At 48.5% G+C, this 21,047-nt stretch overlaps 1 protein-coding gene across 1 annotated transcript; it reads right to left on the bottom strand.

The window, feature by feature from the left end:
* Positions 1–687: 687 nt before the first annotated feature.
* MAL2 (mal, T cell differentiation protein 2) lies at positions 688–17,410 on the bottom strand. The gene is made up of 4 exons (XM_068161135.1): positions 17,175–17,410; positions 13,999–14,169; positions 5,455–5,613; positions 688–2,578 (listed from the first exon to the last, which is right to left on the bottom strand). The coding sequence occupies exons 1-4, from the start codon at positions 17,307–17,309 to the stop codon at positions 2,507–2,509; spliced, it is 537 nt and encodes a 178-aa protein (XP_068017236.1). The 5' UTR covers positions 17,310–17,410; the 3' UTR covers positions 688–2,506.
* Positions 17,411–21,047: the final 3,637 nt, after the last annotated feature.

The raw sequence follows: 21,047 nt of genomic DNA, 5'->3' as shown, positions 1-21,047 counted from the left end.
TTTTTTGCCCTTTTCTTTCCCTTTGGGAAGAATGCAGCTGCTTATTCTGGCATGTCCTTCCTTTGATCTTCCTCGATGTACAGCAAAATTCCTTGCACACTAACAGAATCCTTCCACTCTTTCACTCCTTTTTAGCTATGAAAGCCATTTTTCACTGCTGTAGTTTGTAGCTTTATCTCTTCTCTGCCTTTTGTTTGTCTTTTGATACTTCAGAGGGAAACTTTGGCCTTTCCTTGCTACACAAACATTTGCCATGCCATGCCAGCCACACTTTGCTGCCTGCACTTAAGTAGCTTAAGAGCCTTGAATAGCACCCATCAGTCACCACCTTTACACCTTGGCTTTGAACTCAGAGGTTAGAGACAAATTCCAGGTTTAAATAGGCAAAGAGTTAAGTTCTTTCCCCCATCATCCCAGCTGGCTGCAGAGATTAGCTGGGCCATGTATAGTCTGTGGTGTGCACTGCACATCCAGCTTACAGGAGAAACCACACCAAAGATCAGCACCCATCTGCAATGTTGCTGCAGCTGACTGTACTCTTTCCCTCTTTCATGTTCATGCTGTGTCACCAAACCAGCATCTTCTCATGAAATCTTAGCCTTAATTTGACATGCCTAGCACCAGGTCAAAGTTCCCAGGTAGTTTCTTGCCTTTATGCAGACAGAATTAATAACCAGACTACTGCCATAAATATATTAAGTAACTTTAATGCTGCTCAGCATAAGTCTTTGTTATATACTTTCATCCATATGCTCCAGTGCATTGTATACAGTATGAAGCAGTTTTAAAGGTCTATAGCTCTAGACAAAATGTTCATAAAACAAGTTTCAATGCAAAGAGACAATCAGGGAGGGAAAAAGAAAATCAGCCAGAGTAGAAAATCTTTAGAAGATAAGAATTTCAGCAAACAAGATAGAGGAGAACATCCATTGTGGTAGCTCAGGATGCCCAAGAGGTTCCAGTAGTCAGAAGGGCTGCCACTCACTGCTGTGGCATCCACAAGAACCTGTCCTGGCTCAGCAGGGACTGCAGGGCACTACTGATGGTGGGTGGCTCTCAGTGATCCTTGTACCTGACAAGGCTGGTAAAGCAACCTTCACAGCAGGCACCCTTGTTGGCTCAAGGAGTTGGCCTGGGAATGAAGAAAGTCCTGCCTTCCCTTACCCAAGCACCACTCATCTCTGTAGAATCCTCAGGTGCACTGACAAGATGTGGTGAGCAAGATGATTTACCAGTGACAGGGAGCCTTCATTCTCCCAGGTTATTAATTTGGCACTATTCACAAGGGCAGACATGATTTACTAGCATTATTGAATAAGACCCAAACATTTCATCACCTGCACAACAGCAGGAGTGCTGGGGAGCACAGCACAATGCTGTCACCTTGTTTTCTCACACTGCTTTTTTCTATGCATCATTTTGCATGGAGATATTCAAGGGAGGCTGAATTAAGCTTCATTCATGCCAAAAGCAAATGCTGTAGTGGGTGGCCGACTTTGCATTCCACTGCTTTCAGTGAGGTGTTGCATAGGCATCTGTCCAAACAAAAACACCTTTACAACACCGCAGGCTGAGGATGCAACGAAGAGCAAGCTGCGAGAATGGAGGTCAGACATCACTCACCACTTGGTAACATTCCATTCAAATGGTAATGACTCACAGCAGCAGTAACAAATGCAGCAGGTGAGCTTAACAAAACCAAAGCTCCACTCCACCAAAGTGAAAGGGTGCAAAGAGTCTGGTTAAAAATACACCACCTATATACACACACACAACACCAATGCACTGTTCTGGTTTGCACTATAAATAGACCTGATTAAGCTGAACACCTAAAACTACTGACTGACAGGCCCAAACAGTTCCCACCTACTGAGGGAAACAGTCAGCTTTAAGGATCAGCTGACCACAGCTGGATATGGCTATAGAAGAGTATCAAAAGATTTCACTGGATGGCTATTAAAAATAATTTCTCTGTACACCAAAGTTAACAATATATATATATATATATACTAAGCTGGTATGGTGAAGTCAGCTTGGGCTTTGATCATGCAAGGAGCAGCACAAAGAAAAACCCATGACTCTACGAGGAGCCTCAAGGCTCTAGCTGTTACCTGTAAGGCTGCAAAAGACTTAAGGCTCAACGACTTAACAAGATGGGCGCTTTTTAGCTGCCTGTGCTCTTAACATGTTGGTTGAGCTTCCATTTCCTTCCTCTTCTGATTTAACACAGGAATTCTGTGACCTGCTAATGACACATCTGTTCGTCCCTCTGTACTCTGTGGAGCAGCCTTCCCATGAGTACACAGTGAAGTGAAAAACCAATCAGAAAACACAGAGATGGAAACTCCTGGTCAGGAGATCCTGGTCAGGGGTTATTTGCATTTCAGCACTTTCCAACAGATTTGAAGCAAAGTCTCTTTTTTGGGAGTAGATTACAGTAAAACAGACAAGTAGCACTTAATTGGATGTGAAGTGGAACACTCAGCCATTACCCTCTCTTCAACTGCTATAGCCTCCATCTCCTCAAGGCCAGGGCTGTGCTGCAGCCATAACAAACAGCTGTTGCAAAGGCAAAAATCTAGAGGAGGAGAAGGAAAAAGGAAAGAAAAAGTGAATCACAGATTGTAATATTCTACTTTTGGGGGATTTTTCCTAATCTAAACAAATACAGGAGCATAAATCATTCAGAAGTTACCTCCCCCCAGCCCAAATGCTTAAGGTAAAGATAGGTTTGGGATCTTCTGACATTTTGGAATGGAATGGAATGGAATGGAATGGAATGGAATGGAATGGAATGGAATGGAATGGAATGGAATGGAATGGAATGGAATAGACCAGGTTGGAAGAGACCTTCAAGATCATTGCGTCCAACCCATCAACCAATCCAACCCACCCAAACAGCTAACCCATGGCACCAAGCACCCCATCAAGTCTCCTCCTGAACACCTCCAATGATGGGGACTCCACCACCTCCCCAGGCAGCCCATTCCAATGGGCAATCACTCTCTCTGTGTAGAACTTCTTCCTAACCTCCAGCCTAAACCTCCCCTGGCACAGCCTGAGACTGTGTCCTCTTGTTCTGGTGCTGGCTGCCTGGGAGAAGAGACCAACATCCACCTGGCTACAACCTCCCTTCAGGTAGTTGTAGAGAGCAAGAAGGTCACCCATGAGTCTCCTCCTCTCCAGGCTAAGCAACCCCAGCTCCCTCAGCCTCTCCTCACAGGGCTGTGTTCCAAACCCCTCACCAACTTTGTTGCCCTTCTCTGGACACTTCCAGCAACTCAACCTCCTTCCTAAACTGAGGGGCCCAGAACTGGACACAGGACTCAAGGTGTGGCCTAACCAGTGCAGTGTACAGGGGCAGAATGACCTCCCTGCTCCTGCTGGCCACACTGTTCCTGATGCAGGCCAGGATGCCACTGGCCCTCCTGGCTGCCTGGGCACACTGCAGGCTCATGTTCAGCCTACCACCGACCAGCACCCCCAGGTCCCTCTCTGCCTGGCTGCTCTCAGCCACTCTGCCCCCAGCCTGTAGCACTGCCTGGGGTTGCTGTGGCCAATGTGCAGCACCTGGCACTTGGATGTGTTCAGTCTCCTGCCCTTGGCCTCTGCCCATCTGTCCAGCCTGTTGAGGTCCCTCTGCAGAGCCTCTCTACTCTCCAGCAGATCAACTCCTGCCCCCAGCTTGGTGTCAGCTGCACATTCACTGCTGATGGACTCAATGCCCTCATCCAGATCATCAATGAAGATGTTAAAGAGCACAGGGCCCAGCACTGCTCCCTGGAGCACACCACTGATGCCTGGCTGCCAGCTGGCTGTGGCACCATTCTCTCACAAACCTCTCTGTTATAACCCCAGGTTACTGCTTTGCATTCACTTGCTTGAAACAGAAGATGGAACAGAATGCCTGTGGAAGTTATGTACAAAGTAATCCTCTGTGTATGCACACCATGTGCTTCAGGGTTATCTAGACTGATCAAACATTAATGTCAGCTTCATTTCCAAGTGAATGCCTTTACCAGCAGACAACTCAGAAGCCATTGCTCTACACAGAGCTCTTTTACTGGCAGACACACAGAGACTGCTTCAAATGCAGGCTCCTTGACCAGATAGCCAGCCATCAGATCAACTTCCTGAGAAATGCCAGAAGCTGTTAGTGCTCAAGAAGTGGATTGAATAGATTTGAACTGAAGGTCGTGACACAGGAAACTTGAACGTAAACCAGGAGGAGGAAATGAGAAACTGAACTGCTGAAAAAAAAACCCACTATGGATTCTGTCTCACAACCAAAGCCCATTTAAAATGAAGATACAAATTTGTAATCACAGTATACAAAAGTAAATTTTAGATGGTAGCAGTGTTTTATTTTCCCCTAATTGTGGCCTTCCAGTGTCTGAAGAAGGCTACAAGAAAGCTGGGGAGGGGCTTTGTAGGGTGTCAGGGAGTGATAGGACTAGGGGGGGAATGGAGCAAAACTAGAAGTGGGGGAGATTCAGATTGGATGTTAGGAAGAAGTTCTTCCCCATGAGGGTGGTGAGAGACTGGCACAGGTTGCCCAGGGAGGTGGTGGAAGCCTCATCCCTGGAGGGTTTTGCAGCCAGGCTGGATGTGGCTGTGAGCAACCTGCTGTAGTGTGAGGTGTCCCTGTCCATGGCAGGGGGGTTGGAACTGGATCATCCTTGTGGTCCTTTCCAACCCTGACTATGATACTATGCTAGTACTATGAATGATTGGCTACAGGGGGTTTCATTCACAGTATCATAGTATCATAGTATCATTCAGGGTTGGAAGGGACCACAAGGATCATCTAGCTCCAACCCCCCTGCCATGGGCAGGGACACCCCACACTAGATCAGCCTGGCCACAGCCTCATCCAGCCTGGGCTTAAACACCTCCAGGGACGGGGCCTCAACCACCTCCCTGGACAACCCATTCCAGGGCTTCACCACTCTCATGGGGAAGAACCTCCTCCTCACATCTAACCTGAATCTCCCCACCTCCAGCTTCATTCCATTCCCCCTAGTCCTATCACTACCTGATATCCTGAGAAGTCCCTCCCCAGCCTTCCTGTAGGCCCCCTTCAGATGCTGGAAGGCCACAATGAGGTCACCTCAGAGCCTTCTCCTCTGCAGACTGAACAGCCCCAACTCCTTCAGTCTGTCCTCATAGGAGAGGTGCTCCAGCCCTCTGATCATCCTTGTGGCCCTGCTCTGGACACCTTCAGCACCTCCACATCCCTCTTGTAATAGGGGCTCCAGAACTGGACACAGTACTCCAGGTGGGGTCTCCCCAGGGCTGAGCAGAGGGGGAGGATCACCTCCCTCGACCTGCTAGCCACACTTCTCCTGATGCAGCCCAGGATCTGATTGGCTTTGTGGGCTGCAAGTGCACACTGAGAGCTCGTGTTGAGCTTCTTGTCCACCAAGTGGACATTGCGTTCTCTGCAGTACATACCGAGGCTGCTATGCTGATGTTATACTCATGGTCGGACAGAACCTTCTCCTGAGCAGTGGAATTGAATCTGCGAGGAAAGTGATGCAGAGACGTAGTTGCTGCTTGCAGCAGGAAAGCTCCAAAGTAACAGACAAAAGTAGTCCCATGGAAAAGAAAGTCCTGAAAAGCAAGGAACAGAATCAGTCAGGGCTGCAAGACATTTCTAATTCTCCTAGTCTAGGTACAAAGGAAAGATTCATGGAGCACTGACAACAGGTTTAGGTGAGCAGTGTTAAATCCGTCTGAGAGTTTAAGCTGGATGTGTTTTCACAGCTGCCTGATATCACAAGCAACCCACTAACATAATTAGTGATAAAGGGCAACTCTCCCCCTTGCCCCAAACCTTATATTCTTTCAAATTAATATATGCACATATGCAAATCTGTATGTACATATGCTGACAAGGTCACACATTAAAGCTTTTTAGAGTTTACAGAGCTCTCCCTTCAAGTGGCTTAGATGAAAAAGAAGAGATATACAGGCTAACTTCATCACAATTTAATCAGTACAACACAAGCCTGCCAAACCCCTTCTCAGCTATAATATAAGCTCCAGAAGTTCCCCCTCCATGCCTGAATTTTGCTTCTGTAGATGCCCAGAAACACCTTGGCCTTGACACAACTGAACAATGCAGTAAGAATCCAAGAACTGAGGCATTTCCTCAACTCTCTCTGACTGGGCTCTATCCACAAGACGAGCAATTGGAATTACTTCATGATACTGTGGAATAAAATGCCTGAGACTTGAGAGGATTTATTTTAAGCATGCTTCTCTAGGTGATTCCATTCTCTGTGCTGAATGCTAGCTGAACACAGGGTTTAAACATCTTACACTCATTCCTGGATTCCATTACTAGAGCAGATGAAAAGGCAGCTCTTGTGCCTAAATCTTAGTGAGCTGCATTTCAGAGTCACATTCCACATGTTACAATGAAGTTTTAAAAGGTCTAAAATGTTCTTCCAACATCTTCCCCTGTCAAGCCTGCAAAGCTGGCAACTGCACTGCACTCAGTTCCTTCATCACAGTATCACCAAGGTTGGAAGAGACCTCAAAGATCATCGAGTCCAACCTGTCACCACAGACCTCACAACTAGACCATGGCACCAAGTGCCACATCCAATCCCCTCTTGAACACCTCCAGGGATGGTGACTCCACCACCTCCCTGGGCAGCACATTCCAATGGCAAACAACTCTCTCAGTGAAGAACTTTCTCCTCACCTTGAGCCTAAACTCCCCCTGGCGCAGCTTGAGACTGTGTCCTCTTGTTCTGGTGCTGGTTGCTTGAGAGAAGAGACCAACTCCCTCCTGGCTACAGCCACCCTTCAGGTAGTTGTACAGGGCAATGAGGTCTCCCCTGAGCCTTCTCTCCTCCAGGCTAAACAACCCCAGCTCCCTCAGCCTCTCCTCATAGGGCTTGTGCTCAAGGCCTTTCACCAGCCTCACTGCCCTTCTCTGGACACGTTCATACTCTTTGTGCCTATACCTGTGCAGGCCTGCAAAAGCCATGGACACAAGTTTTAAAACACTACAAAAGTACATGCATGCTTTTTGATGATACCCACATTATGTAGTCTGTCTCCAGCACTAATGAACTCTTCATGCACTTTTAACCCTTCCCAGTGCAACTGACTACCAGCACGCCAAGAGCGAGAACCCAGGCTGCTCCATGTGCAAGTCCATCACAACAGCAGACAGCATCCACATGCACTGGCAATTACTGTGCAGCATCCTCACCAGCTGTCCTGGTTTGAGTTAGAACAGAGCTAGTTCTGTTCAGTGAGTTTACTTTTCAGCTCAGTCTCTTCTAAAGAACTGCCCTTTCTGAAATCAACAGCATGTTGTCACAGACAGCATCTGCTTCTAGCAGCGATAATGTCCGATGCCTCCGAGTTTGGTATGCAGACCTGCATCACTGCTGCATCTTGTGCTCGATTCTGGAGGTGCAGGAAGTAAAAGGCCACACCTGCAGGGAGAAGTGGATGGGACAGGTGACCCTGAACTGATCAGCAAGGGGTATTTGATACAAAGCTGAGAGATCACAAGGTCAAGTTCTCTTCTTCAATAGCTGGTGTCCGAGGAGGACTCTAACTGTCCTGCCTTTGATCCACTTCCTGAGTCTGCTTCCAGAACTCAGCTCCTGAAGCAAGCTCTCAGTCCAGTCTGGGAATTCCCCAGGGCCTGCTACAGCATCAACTGTATATTTCTGTATATATATTGTAGATACTGTATATATCGTATATCTAACCTGCCTTTCCACATTGCTTGTAGAATATACCATTCCTTTTGCTTCTCTGACTGAATTAGCTGTGGTTTTTTTCCTCTTTGTGGGGGAGAGAAAGCTAGGCCTTCTCTCTCAACCCACTACAACAGTGACTACATGTCATCAGGCAGGCTGGGTTTGATACTGGGTTTGTACATATTGATATGTATTTCCTTTTATTGTCATTGTTTTCATTAAAACTGTTCTCTTTTTCTAATCAGTAAGTCTCTCACTTACTCCCTTTCCCTTCCTATAGGAAGGGAGAGAGGTTGACAGAGATGAGCCTGCAGTGTGCCCAGGCAGCCAAGAAGGCCAACGGCATCCTGGCCTGCATCAGGAACAGTGTGGCCAGCAGGAGCAGGGAGGTCACTCTCCCCCTGTACACTGCACTGGTTAGGCCACACCTTGAGTCCTCTGTCCAGTTCTGGGCCCCTCAGGTTAGGGAGGCTGAGTTGCTGTAAGGTGTCCAGAGAAGGGCAACAAAGTTGGTGAGGGGTTTGGAGCACAGCCCTGTGAGGAGAGGCTGAGGGAGCTGGGGCTGCTTAGCCTGAAGAGGAGGAGACTCAGGGATGACCTTATTGCTGTCTACAACTACCTGAAGGGAGGTTGTAGCCAGGCAGAGGTTGGTCTCTTCTCCCAGGCAGCCAGCACCAAAACAAGAGGACACAGTCTCAGGCTGAGCCAGGGGAGGTTTAGGTTGGATGTTAGGAAGAAGTTCTACACAGAGAGAGTGATTGCCCATTGGAATGGGCTGCCTGGGGAGGTGGTGGAGTCCCCATCATTGGAGGTGTTCAGGAGGAGACTTGATGGGGTGCTTGGTGCCATGGGTTAGTTGATTAGGTGGGTTGGATTGGTTGATGGGCTGGATGCGATGATCTTGAAGGTCTCTTCCAACCTGGTTTATTCTATTCTATTCTACAAAGAGTATTTGTCACCTGTTTAGTGGCTGTCTCAGCCTAACCCCTGCCTGATATCAAAGGGAGGATGTGCTGCACTTCCCTGTTTAGAGCATTGTTGCTTTTTCATTGGAATAGTTTTATTTTCAAGCTCATGAGTTGTTCCACATTTGATAGCAGCTAAAGCTCCTTAAATCACACCTAGGCAGTTTTGACATATTACAATACCATCTGCTACTACAGTTTCCCATTCCACTTGGATCAGGAAATAATTTTAGCTTCATTAGGACTCATTTGAGGTTAGGTATTAATGACTGCTAATTACTGGGAACCCAGGGTTTGGCAAAACAGCTGCAGCAATTCCGAGCAGCTGGTTTTCCATCCTGCCTGGGTGGTTGGTTTTGTTTTCCTCTTGGAGTACTACCAGGAGGCCCCACTGACATCAGCAGAACTAAGATAAAGGGGTACAGGGTGGCTCTCTGAGCTCCCTGGATAGCTTTTATGTGCTAAGTTCACTAGTTCTCAAGCTTTAGGTGTTAAGACACCTTCCCCAAGTCTCGAGCCCTGCTGTAACATCTGTACTGCAGAGAAAAAAGATAGTAGGGACCTACTCCAGCATGAGAGTGCTAAAGCACTGGGGAACAGGAGGCATTTCTTCCCACCACTAACTGTTGTGGCTTCCTTCTGCTCACTCAAGCTGGCAGGCAGACACATACACCTTCCATGCTACCACCTAGGTGCCCTGTCAGACCACACACAGGGACGTGTTCCATGTGAGACAAACACTGAGCCCCCTGTGGTGGCCTGACACAGTGTTTCATAGCACAGGGCTCCAGCAACTCAGAAGATCTGTGTGAGCCCACAGGTAACCAAGGACATGGGCTGCTAAATACCATAGTACCATAGTATCATAGTATCAGTCAGGGTTGGAAGGGACCACAAGGATCATCTAGTTCCAACCCCCCTGCCATGGGCAGGGACACCCCACACTAGACCAGCCTGGCCAGAGCCTCAGCCAGCCTGGCCTTAAACACCTCCAGGGACAGGGCCCCAACCACCTCCCTGGACAACCCATTCCAGGGTTTCACCACTCTCATGGTGAAGAACTTCCGCCTCACCTGAATCTCCCCACCTCCAGTTTCATTCCATTCCCCCTAGTCCTATCACTACCTGAGATCCTGAGCAGTCCCTCCCCAGCCTTCCTGTAGCCCCCTTCAGATACTGGAAGGCCACAATGAGGTCACCTGGGAGCCTTCTCTTCTGCAGACTGAACAGCCCCAACTCCTTCAGTCTGTCCTCATAGGAGAGGTGCTCCAGCCCTCTGATCATCCTTGTGGCCCTTCTCTGGACATGTTCCAGCACCTCCACATCCCTCTTGCCATAGGGGCTCCAGCACTGGAGGCAGGACTCCAGGTGGGGTCTCACCAGAGCTGAGTAGAGGGGGAGGATCACCTCCCTCGACCTGCTGGCCGAGGCAGCAGCCAAGGAGCACCAACTGCACGCTTTTGACATCATTGCTCATCAAGGAGCACAAATAGCTCTGTGAGGAAGACAGTGCTGACTGCATACACGAGAGGGATACTCAGTGGACAAACTCTTTCATTTCCCTCACTCTCCTGCCAAGCCCTTAATTTGTTTCTCCTGGCAGCAATTATGGTGAAGCTATGTAGCATCAGTAAGGTTTCACATTTGTGTGGTTAGGGTTTGTATGACCAAAAGCCTCAAGACTTTATGAGAGTGTGCTCTTTGTCTATCAGGAGCTGCCAGCATGGTGTCTAACTCTCCCTGGCCTGCACGCTTGAAGCCTCACGCGAAGCATAAATCGCTGCCAGATCCGTACGCCGTGTTCGCTCAAGCCACAGAGTGTGCTGTGAGTCAGGCTGTGAAGGACACTATTTGTCATGCTGTCTGGTTTAATACAGAAGATCCAGAGTTTCCCTCATCCTGTCACTGTGCAGCATCTTATCTGTCAAAGGTTTGTACTGGTATCAGTGGAGCGACCTATGACATAAGGTGCTCCTGAACGCAGGGCTGTCAGAATCCCTGGCTGGTTTTCAGGCTTCACATAGAAACTCCTGGAGTTGTAAACTACATTTGTTCATGAACATCTCTATGAAGCCACAGTGCTCCAGTATAACTAAGCCATGACTCCTTCCATTTTTAACCTAATCAAATGAACTGTAGCTTCTGAGACCTACTACAAATGTACTGTGCCCAGTTCTGGGCCCCTCAGTTCAAGAGAGGTGTTGAGGTACTGGAACATGTCCAGAGAAGGGCAAGGAAACTGGTGAGGGACCTGGAACACAAGCCCTACAAGGAGAGGCTGGAGAAAAGGAGGCTCAGGGGAGACCTCATTGCTGTCTGCAACTACCTGAAGGGAGGTTGTAGCCAGGTGGGGGTTGGTCTCTTATCCCAGGCAACCAATAACAGAACAAGGGGACACAGTCTCAAGTTGTGCAGGGGAGGTTCAGGCTGGATGTTAGGAAGGAATTCTTCACAGAGAGAGTGATTTGCCATTGGAATGTGCTGCCCAGGGAGGTGGTGGTGTTGCCATCCCTGGAGATCTTCAAGAAAAGCCTGGATGAGGCACTTAGTGCCATGGTCTAGTTGATTGGATAGGGGTGAGTGATAGGTTGGACTGGATGATCTTGGAAGGTCTCTTCCAACTTGGTTGATTCTATGATTCTATGTGGTTGCTGTGAGAGGGCAAAACCTGTGCATTTCATAGAATCAATCAGGTTGGAAGAGACCTCAGAGATCATCCAGTCCAACCTATTTATCTAAATACATGCAACCTCAACCAAACAGGCACACCTATTTTGTAGTAATAAAAAACAGTTTCAGTGTTTCTGCTGTTATTTATTTGCAACAGAAGGTAAAAAAAAAAAGTCCTTATGAAGTGCTGCTCATGAGTTTAGTGCCAACAAATTTCAGAACCCTTGGGTACCTGAAAATAGTGGTCAGAGTGACTGTCCTGGTTTTGGCTTGAATAAAGTTAAGTTTTCTTCCCACCAGCTGCTACAGTCTGCAGTTAGGCTTCAGAATGAAAATACTGGTGGTAACACACTGATGTTTTACTTGCTGCTGAGCAGTGCTTGTATCAGGTCAAGGGCTTTTCAGCTTTTCATGCTGCTCTGCCAGTGGAGGCTGGGGGTGCACAAGAAGCTGGAACAGGCCACAAGCAGGACAGCTGACCCAAAGAAGCACCACACCCAGCATATAAACCAGAGGGAGGGTGCACAGGGGCATTATGGCTTGAGGACTGCCTGCTCATTGGTCAGCAGTTGCTAGTAGTATTATTACTATCCCTTCCTCTACTAAACTCTCTTTATCTCAACCCCTAAGTTTCACTTTATTTTAACCCCCAGTTCCACCCACATCCCATTTTGGTAGGGGGAGAGTAAGAGGGCAGCTGTGTGGTGCTTAATTGCTGGCTAGGGTTAAACCACAACACGAGCTGTGTGGTGGTGTTTTTCTTGACAGCTGGAAAGGGCTGCCAGCTACCATGTTGGAGATAAAATGATTCACTCTGCATCTAATTATTATTATTATTATTATTATTATTATTATTATTATTATTATTATTATTATTATTACTACTATTGTTGTTGTTGATTTATTTATGCCAGATTACATTAGAGAGTCCCACAGGTGTAGCTTTTATGCAAGTCCTGCAGCCATTTCCTGAAGATTTTTCATTCATGTATCACATACCAAAGGGACAAAATTAACAGCACAACACATCTTTTAAACTATTGTTATAAATGAACATTTGTCTAGCATTTCCAATCTATGAAAGTCTACACCCTCACCCAGCAGCTCTTAAACAGATGCATGGTTGTAAACGGGCAAATAGTTTCAATGAAACCCAGGACACTATTAATTTACTTAAGTTATGCACAGGCTCAGGAGCTTTGTTGCATCATAACCTGCAATGATGTTGCAGCATAAACCCCTGTAAAGGTCTCTGTAATTGTAACTCATGATGAGTCTGATTAGTGCCTGTGCTGTGCTGGAAAGCTGACAGTATGTATGTGCATTTAAAGTGCTGAGAGCTTGTTCTAAGAGAATCCAGACTGCTACCACTGACAGGCTTTAAAGTTATCAATTAGAGCTCCAAACTCAGGAAGCTCTCTCATTTGCTTTGAAGACTTTTTGTTTTAAGGGTCTGTCTGTGAATACCTTGAACAGATAAATAGCCACAGACGTTGCTGCTGAAGCACACGATTCCAGCTACGGTAAGAAGAATGTCAGTACGAAAACTAAGCCCTGTAGGAGGAAGGTAGTGGTGGTAAGCAGCTACTAGCAGCCAAACTTTGAATATTTGAGAAGTTCTAGTCTTTTTGGATGATGTTTTTGGCATTCCCATTCCACTCATGGTTTTGTCACCTCTTATTATTCATTTCCATTAATGTAAGAGAGAGTGATGCCAACCTATGCTTAACTACTTGAGCACCAAAAACTCAAGTAACAAAGGAATGCATAAATCAGCAGGCAGTGACCTGAGGCAGCCATGTGGTTGGTAAAAAGTGGGGCCAACAACAGCTCCCCTGGATAGGCAGTTACAGTGTGAGAACTACTGGCACAAGCCATAACAATCCATTACAGCAAGAATCAAGTCTTAGCTTCACAATGAAGAAATGCTGAGTGTAATGATACATGTAGTCTCACCAGGCTTCCTCCAAAATAAACACTGTCTCCTAAAAGGATGTTAACCTCTATCATACTGCAGGTTATTCCTCTCTTTGACTACCTAAGGTCAGTTGCCAGTGATGCCCTTCCTTCTTTAAGGAATAGACCCAAAAGTCAGCAGAAGGCTTTCTTAGGAGCTGGAGTAAACTTTTAGTAGAGTCTGTGCTACCACAAGCCACCATATCACACAATGTGTTCACAGATGTAACACTTCCTTTACAATATTAGATACATCTTTCTACCCTTCATTACTCACAGGGTGTTACTACCACTTCTCTAACAGTCAGAAAAGATTGTCTGATTTCCAGTCCACAATCATTTCTGGCCACTTAAACCAATCTGTGGTCATGCTTTGTTAAACTAGCCCTCTTCCTGCTGCTCAGGCATTTTATGTGCTCAAACAAGGAAAAGAATACTCCTTCAATCAGTTTCAAAAGCTAAGCTCTTTCAGCCTCCATCATAAAACAGGTCCTGTTATTTTTTCCTTCATCCTTGTAGCCCTGCTCTCTATTTTTTCCAGTTCTGAATTCTGTTTTAGCTGAAAGTTTTTCAAAACACGAGGGCCAGGCACTGAGGCTTAGGATCAGTACTTCCCATGAAACGACTTTCACTTTATAAAACAAAGGGAATCCTTACATAAAAGGGGGAAATCTTACCGTCTGGTTCCAGTTGACAGCAATCCTATTTGCATAACCAAAGAGGAACACACAGAGGAACACAATGGACAGGAACCACGAAGTCACCGCCACAAACATTACCCATCCCTGCAGCAGCGGCAGGGGAATTCCTGTAGCAGCCACCAAAATCCAGACCAGAGTTCCAAACAGCTGCAAGTGAAAGAGTAGTGATGATGAGCTGAGAAATTACTTTTATTCAGTCCTTTCTGCCTAAGAATAAACATCACGTATCAGCCTGTCCTCAGGTAGTGATAGGACTAGGAGGAATGGAATGAAGCTGGAGGTGGGGAGATTCAGGCTGGAGGTGAGGAGGAGGTTCTTCCCCATGAGAGTGGTGAAGCCCTGGAATGGGTTGTTCAGGGAAGTGGTTGAGGCCCTGTCCCTGGAGGTGTTTAAGCCCAGGCTGGATGAGGCTCTGGCCAGGCTGAACTAGTGTGGGGTGTCCCTGCCCATGGCAGGGGGGTTGGAACTAGATGATCCTTGTGGTCCCTTCCAACCCTGACTGATTCTATAATACTATACTATTACTTTCAGGAACTGAGAGGAAACACTTCAAAAGCACTCAGAGAACCGAAGGGTTCTCAGGCCCAATAGGAACTAACTGGCAGCAAAGATAAAGCCATTCTGAAGTTCTTAAAAGGTCTTAAAATAGTCTTGAAAATGGGATTTACAAATCCAGGTGTCATGCATGCTGCTGCTGGAAATGTCACCTTTACTGTCATTTTAAGGGAACTACCAGAAACGTGAAACTATGTGTCACACACAAACATACACAAAGCTGTATCTACTTCAGCTGGCATGAGAAGAATGTACATCATGCTTGGATTCAATCTCAGACTGTTTAGCTTCTTTTGGCCTAATCAGATGGGATACCAAAGGACATAAACCTGCACCATCTCTTTTCAATTAGTTTGTAACAAAAAGATGGGGGAAAAAAACCCTCATAGTATCATAGTATCAGTCAGAGTTGGAAGGGACCACAAGGATCCTCCAGTTCCAACCCCCCTGCCATGGGCAGGGACACCCCACACTAGATCAGCCTGGACAGAGCCTCAGCCAGCCTGGCCTTAAACACCTCCAGGGATGGGGCCTCAACCACCTCCCTGGACAACCCATTCCAGGGCTTCACCACTCTCATGGGGAAGAACTTCCTCCTCACCTCCAGCCTGAATCTCCCCACCTCCAGCTTCATTCCATTCCCCCTAGTCCTATCACTACCTGAGATCCTGAGCAGTCCCTCCCCAGCCCTCCTGTAGCCCCCTTCAGATACTGGAAGGCCACAATTAGGTCACCTCAGAGCCTTCTCTTCTGCAGACTGAATAGCCCCAACTCCTTCAGTCTGTCCTCATAGGAGAGGTGCTCCAGCCCTCTGATACATTAACCAATGAAAGAGAAAGCTGGAACACCGGATAAGGTGAGTTGTAAATCATGTCATAATGACCAGGAAAACATACAGCTTTCCAGGACTGTCATGACCAAGGGAAGAATTCAGCACTGCAAACATACTCTTTCCATCACCCTGATGGCAGCAAATGAGTGGGGTGATGGGATCTGTGCTATGATGGGATGGAGAACTCAAAGCACTTTTAAGACTTCTCTGGTTTAATCAGCCTGTGGAAGAGTACTGTTTCCCCCTGCAAATCCTGCCTCTTTAAAAAAGAATAACTAGAGAAAAAAAAAATCATCCTTGCCATCTGAAATATGTTAATTACAGAAAGATTTAACTTCATAATCCAACCTGCTGTGCAGTGACAGTAACAATCAGTTCCCAAGCAGGTTTCTGCTCCCCTGGTTTAAGTCCTACAGATTCACAGCTACAGAGCTCACATTTTCACAATCAAAGAACTTTCTTTTGAATCAAGGTTGGAGGAGAGAGACCTTTCAAAAGATGGCTACCATAAAACTGGTTGGTTCCTCTGTCATGTCACATTGCAGCAGCACATATGTAAAGATGCACAGCTAGTCTCTGTCCAAAGCTCCCAAGGATTTAAGCACTAGCCTTAGAGTTGTTCTCTAGGGTTCCTTTTTTCAGCTAATGTTTCACAAGCCTGGAGGTACAAGTCTGTACCTCAGCGACCCTATAGTGATGGGCAATGGGGAAGCAGAAGGGACAGCACAAAACATCTCTTAAACTAAAAGCAGAGACACACGAAATGTTTGCAGCATTCTGAATGTGCAACCTTTCAGCCTTCTTTTGGAAACCCTTGCAGAGGTTTCTAACCTCAGCACCCACTGTTGTGCTATTTCCCCTGTGCTACCAGTCCACTTCAGCTCGGCTGTCAGAGGCATGGTAGGGTTGGCCACCCTCTCAACAGCGATCCTTTTGCCCCTCCTGACTGGGGGCCCGATTTTAGTGCCGGGATTTGTGCTCTGAGCTCGTTGCTCGGGTGCGATTTTACGGCTTGCAGACTAGGATCCATCTCACAGACTGGGATCCAGACAGCATTCTGCTCCAGCCCCAGGGTAAACAAAATCAAACGAGTTCCGGCAAGGCTTGTCGTCGACTTGCTGTTTATTTTCTCCCTTGTACTGAAGGGTCCCGCGGCTCTGTGGACCCTCCTTAGGTAGCCTTAGCTCAAAGGACCTCAGCCCTGTCTGCATCGGCAAGGTCTCACACGCACGTGAAAAGAAACACACTCGTGGGAGTTTGGCTAGAACCTGTAACGTGCACACGGTGGCGGTTTGGGGATGGGGCTGAAAATCCTCGACAGCTCACAGAGCCCCTGTGAAACCCCTCTCCAAAGGCATCCCGGCACGGCATGAACCAGGGCTGGGGAAAGCGCCGTGACCGTCAGGCGGACCCTGACGATCAAACGTGCCAGGAGGGCAGGCTGGAGGCAGCGGGGACGGGTGCTGCTGCCCTTCCCTGCATAGCCTCGCGTCCCAGACCCCAGCCCCGGGGCCAGAGCGGGGCAGCCCGGCGGCTCCCCCCCCCCCGCCGCAGCCTCGGCCGCCCGCACCTTCCCCACTCAAAATGGCAGGTGAGGTGCGCGTGCGACGCGGGGCTGCCGCGCGGCGATCCCCGGGCACAGGCGCGTCCCTCTGGCTGCGGGCACCGCTGCCTAGGGGGAGAGGGGACGGGCGCAGGGCAGCGGGGTGCTGAAGGGAGGGAAAGGCGCGGGAAGGCCGGTGGGTGCCCCGCACCCCGCACTCACGATTTCCAGGAAGATGACGGCTCCCGAGTAGGTGCGCAGGATCTCCAGGCCGGAGGGCAAAGTAACTCGGGGGGGCGGGAAGTAGGCAGCGGGGTTGGGAGGCGGCGGCATGGACGAGGATTCCCTGGGCAACATGTTGCTGTGTGCTGCGGCTGCTGCTACCGCTGCCAAACGCGGCGGGGACGGCCGAGCGGCAGCTAGGTGGGCGACGAGGAGGAGGAGGAGGAGGAGGAGGTGAAGGAGGGAACAGGTGCGGGCAGCGCTGTACGCACCGCCCCAGCCCCCTCCCTCATGCCCGCCCCAGTGCCGGGCCCGCCCCACCTCGCCTCGCCCGGACTTGGGTGGACATCCCCGGGGTGCCAGGGACTGGATCCGCGCCGTTTCACCACGCCCGGCCGTGCCCCCGCGCCGCCCTCAGCGGAGGCCATGGCGGTGCGGGCGGCCGGCAGCGCTTGGCTCCGGGCGAGGCTGTGCCCGCTGCCGGGGTGGGCTGGGGGGTGCCGCGCTCTGGCCTCCCGAGTCCCTGGCGGAGCCGCGCCGCGCCCCGCCGGTGGCTTTCGGCTTCCCCGGGGCGCGGTGAGTGTGTGCACTGGAGCGCAGCGCTTCACGGGCACAGCTCCTGAGTCAGATCCCGCCCGGGTTCAGGGCGTTGTTTCCTAATGCCAGTTTGCAAAAGATTGTTCATTACTTTCTGGATACAGATATTCGATGCTTTAAAATGACGAAATTGCACCTTCCCTCCCCCCCCCCCCCCCCGAACCTACTATTGCCCATTCAAAATACTCAAAGCATTTTATTTATATATATATATATATATATCTTCGTTCATGCTGACTCAATCATGCACAACTACTTTAACAGAAAACGTCTGATGTGAAAGTTTTGGGTAGGTGAAGGTCTAGATATGTGTTCATGACCCCCCTTAAAGTGCATTTTCACAGAATCAAAGAGTGTTAGTGGTTGGAAGGAACCTCCACAGATCAGCAGGTCCAACCTCCCTGCAGGATCACCTAAGGCAAGCCACACAGGAACACATCCAGGCTGGCTTGGAAAGTCTCCAGGAAAGTCTCCACAACCTCTCTGGGCAGGCTGTTCCGGTGCTCCATCACCCTCAAGGTAAAGAAGTTTCTCCTCGTGTTGTCACACTTCTTAGTACAAATATTTCTCCCAAATGAGGGATGTGGCATCAGCCAGCTTTTTTATTATTCTTATTTCTCCTTGTATGGCTTAGGATGGAGTGGCTTGTCACTGGCATGATGTAGCACTCTTTCACCCAGAGTTAACCCGGGCAGTGTTGCATGGTGGCTAACCTCAACATAAGCATCTGTGATGTTAGATTACATTTTAAGAAGGTTTCATGCAAGTGTCTGCAGCTGCTCCAGAGACTGAACCAGTTAGGGTGTTTGTGTTGTTTTGTTGGGTGTTTTTGAGCTGCATGATGTTTCTCACTTGGGCATTCATGCTGACAGGAAATGCCTCAGCCTGAGATGCCTGTCTTCCTCACCTCAAATCAAACTCTTAGGTGGGGAGCAGCTGGCTCCTTTCAACATAACTTATCCATGCTTCCAGCATACCCAGTACATAAATAGGGTTGGTACACTTCTAAAATGCAGTACTAGCCACTTAGCTCTGAAATCATGGCTTCTAAAGGAGGAAGAAGCAATAATTTGTATTCTTTCCTGTGCTCTCTCCCTATCCTGACAACCTTCGTGGCTCAATGCTTCTTGCACTCTGAAGAAGTGGAAGTTAAAAGATCGAATCTCCATTAGGCTAAGGAAGACACTGAGCTTGGCCTTTCTCTTTTCTGAGTACTATACCCCATTGGTTATCAGGTAAGAGAATATTCCTCCTTTAGACCATTTTTGGAAAGTGAATTTTGTGTGCCACCTGTTTATCTTCAGGAAAGGGCTCCAGGCTTTGGAGGCACGTGTCTGCAGGTCCCTGTCTGAATGTGCTTTGGAGTCAGGCTTGTGCCCGACTAGGTGTAGGTGGTTTGTTCTTGAGGTTGCATTCTGGAGACCGTATGTTCAATTAATTTCACAGTCTGGCCCTAAATCTGTTGAGACTGTGCTGTAGAGGGAGAAATCTGAGTGGGTGGAAAACTGGATTGATCAGTTTGTGATTTGGAACAAGACATGTGATTCTCCTCACCTTATACAGAGGAAGTGCAGCTAACACTTGGTCATATCACAGAATCAGTCAGGGTTGGCAGGGACCACAAGGATCATCTAGTTCCAACCCCCCTGCCATGGGCAGGGACACCCCACACTAGATCAGCCTGGACAGAGCCTCATCCAGCCTGGGCTTAAACACCTCCAGGGACGGGGCCCCAACCACTTCCCTGAACAGCCCATTCCAGGGCTTCACCACTCTCATGGGGAAGAACTTCCTCCTCACCTCCAGCTTCATTCCATTTCCCCTAGTCCTATCACTACCTGAGATCCTGAGAAGTCCCTCCCCAGCCTTCCTGTAGCCCCCTTCAGATACTGGAAGGCCACAATTAGGTCACCTCAGAGCCTTCTCTTCTCCAGACTGAACAGCCCCAACTCTTTCAGTCTGTCCTCATAGGAGAGGTTCTCCAGCCCCTCTGATCATCCTCGTGGCCCCTCATGGTCATAACATTTCCAGTTTTGTTATTCAGCCACAGAATTCCTTCCTGTGAGCTCCAACAGCAATGAATTTTAGTGATGGTTATATAATGTGTGCAGTCATTCTTTTCTTCCCTGTAAATACCATTCATGCTAACCTGCATATTCCTTTTTGCACAGAGTTCCTTGAAACTGAATAGCTTTTCACCACAAAATCTGAATGTCACTGCTTGATGCAGATATGCACCACACATTTGGGGCTGTTCTTCTTTCCCCCCTGAATCCTAATCATTTAAATGCAAGTAGCTGTTTAAATGTAATATTCCTGTGTTTGAGCAGGATGTGCTGCAATGCCATAATGACTGATTCCTGTGGTGTTTGGGTCTTTAAAAACCTGGGTTCTTCAAGAGATTAGTAATGGGATTGCATATTTAGGTTTCCATGGCAAAACCACGTTTGTCTTGGACTGCTTTTAATAGCATTTTTATGTAACTAATTGCATCTTGGCATGTTACATCTTGGCTGCTTTAAGTGCACCACTCACCAGGAAGCAGAATTACACTGATTCACTGTGCAGAGGAAGGTCTGGCTATACAACCAAAAGGTCTAAAAACTTCTCTTAAGTAACTGTTACAGAATCACAAAGTGTCAGGGGCTGGAAGGGACTTCAAAAGCTCATCCAGAACTGGACACAGGACTCAAGGTGCGGCCTAACCAAAGCAGAGTCCAGGGGCACAATGACTTCCCTGCTCCTGCTGGCCACACTGTTCCTAATGCAGGCCAGGATGCCATTGGCCCTCTTGGCCACCTGGGCACACTGCTGGCTCATATTCAGGCAGCTGTCAATCAGCACCCCCAGGGCCCTCTCTGTTTGGCAGCTCTCAGCCACTCCGACCCCAGCCTGCAGCTCTGCATGGGATTGCTGTAGCCAAAGTGCAGCCCCTGGCACTTGGACTTGTTGAATGCCATCCCATTGGCCTCTGCCCATCTGTCCAGTCGGTCGAGGTCCCTCTGCAGAGCCTTTCTACCCTCTAACTGAGTAACATCTGCTCCTAACTTGGTGTCATCTGCAAACTTGCTGATGACTGACTCAACCCCCTCATCCAGATCATCAGTGAAGATGTTAAAGAGCACAGGGCCCAGCACTGATCCCTGGGGGATGCCACTGGTGCCTGGCCACCAGCTGGATGTGGCACCATTCACCACCACTCTCTGGGCTCGGCCCTCCAGCCAGTTCCTAACCCAGCACAGAGTGGAGTGGTCCAAACCATGAGCTGACAGCTTA

This window comes from Melanerpes formicivorus, unplaced genomic scaffold (assembly GCF_026170545.1).
Source record: "Melanerpes formicivorus ecotype bairdi unplaced genomic scaffold, bMelFor1.0.p_v2 SCAF_56, whole genome shotgun sequence".
Lineage (NCBI taxonomy): Eukaryota > Metazoa > Chordata > Aves > Piciformes > Picidae > Melanerpes > Melanerpes formicivorus.
The sequence above is the reverse complement of the archived record's forward strand: the minus strand, read 5'-3'. Positions and strand labels throughout refer to the sequence as shown.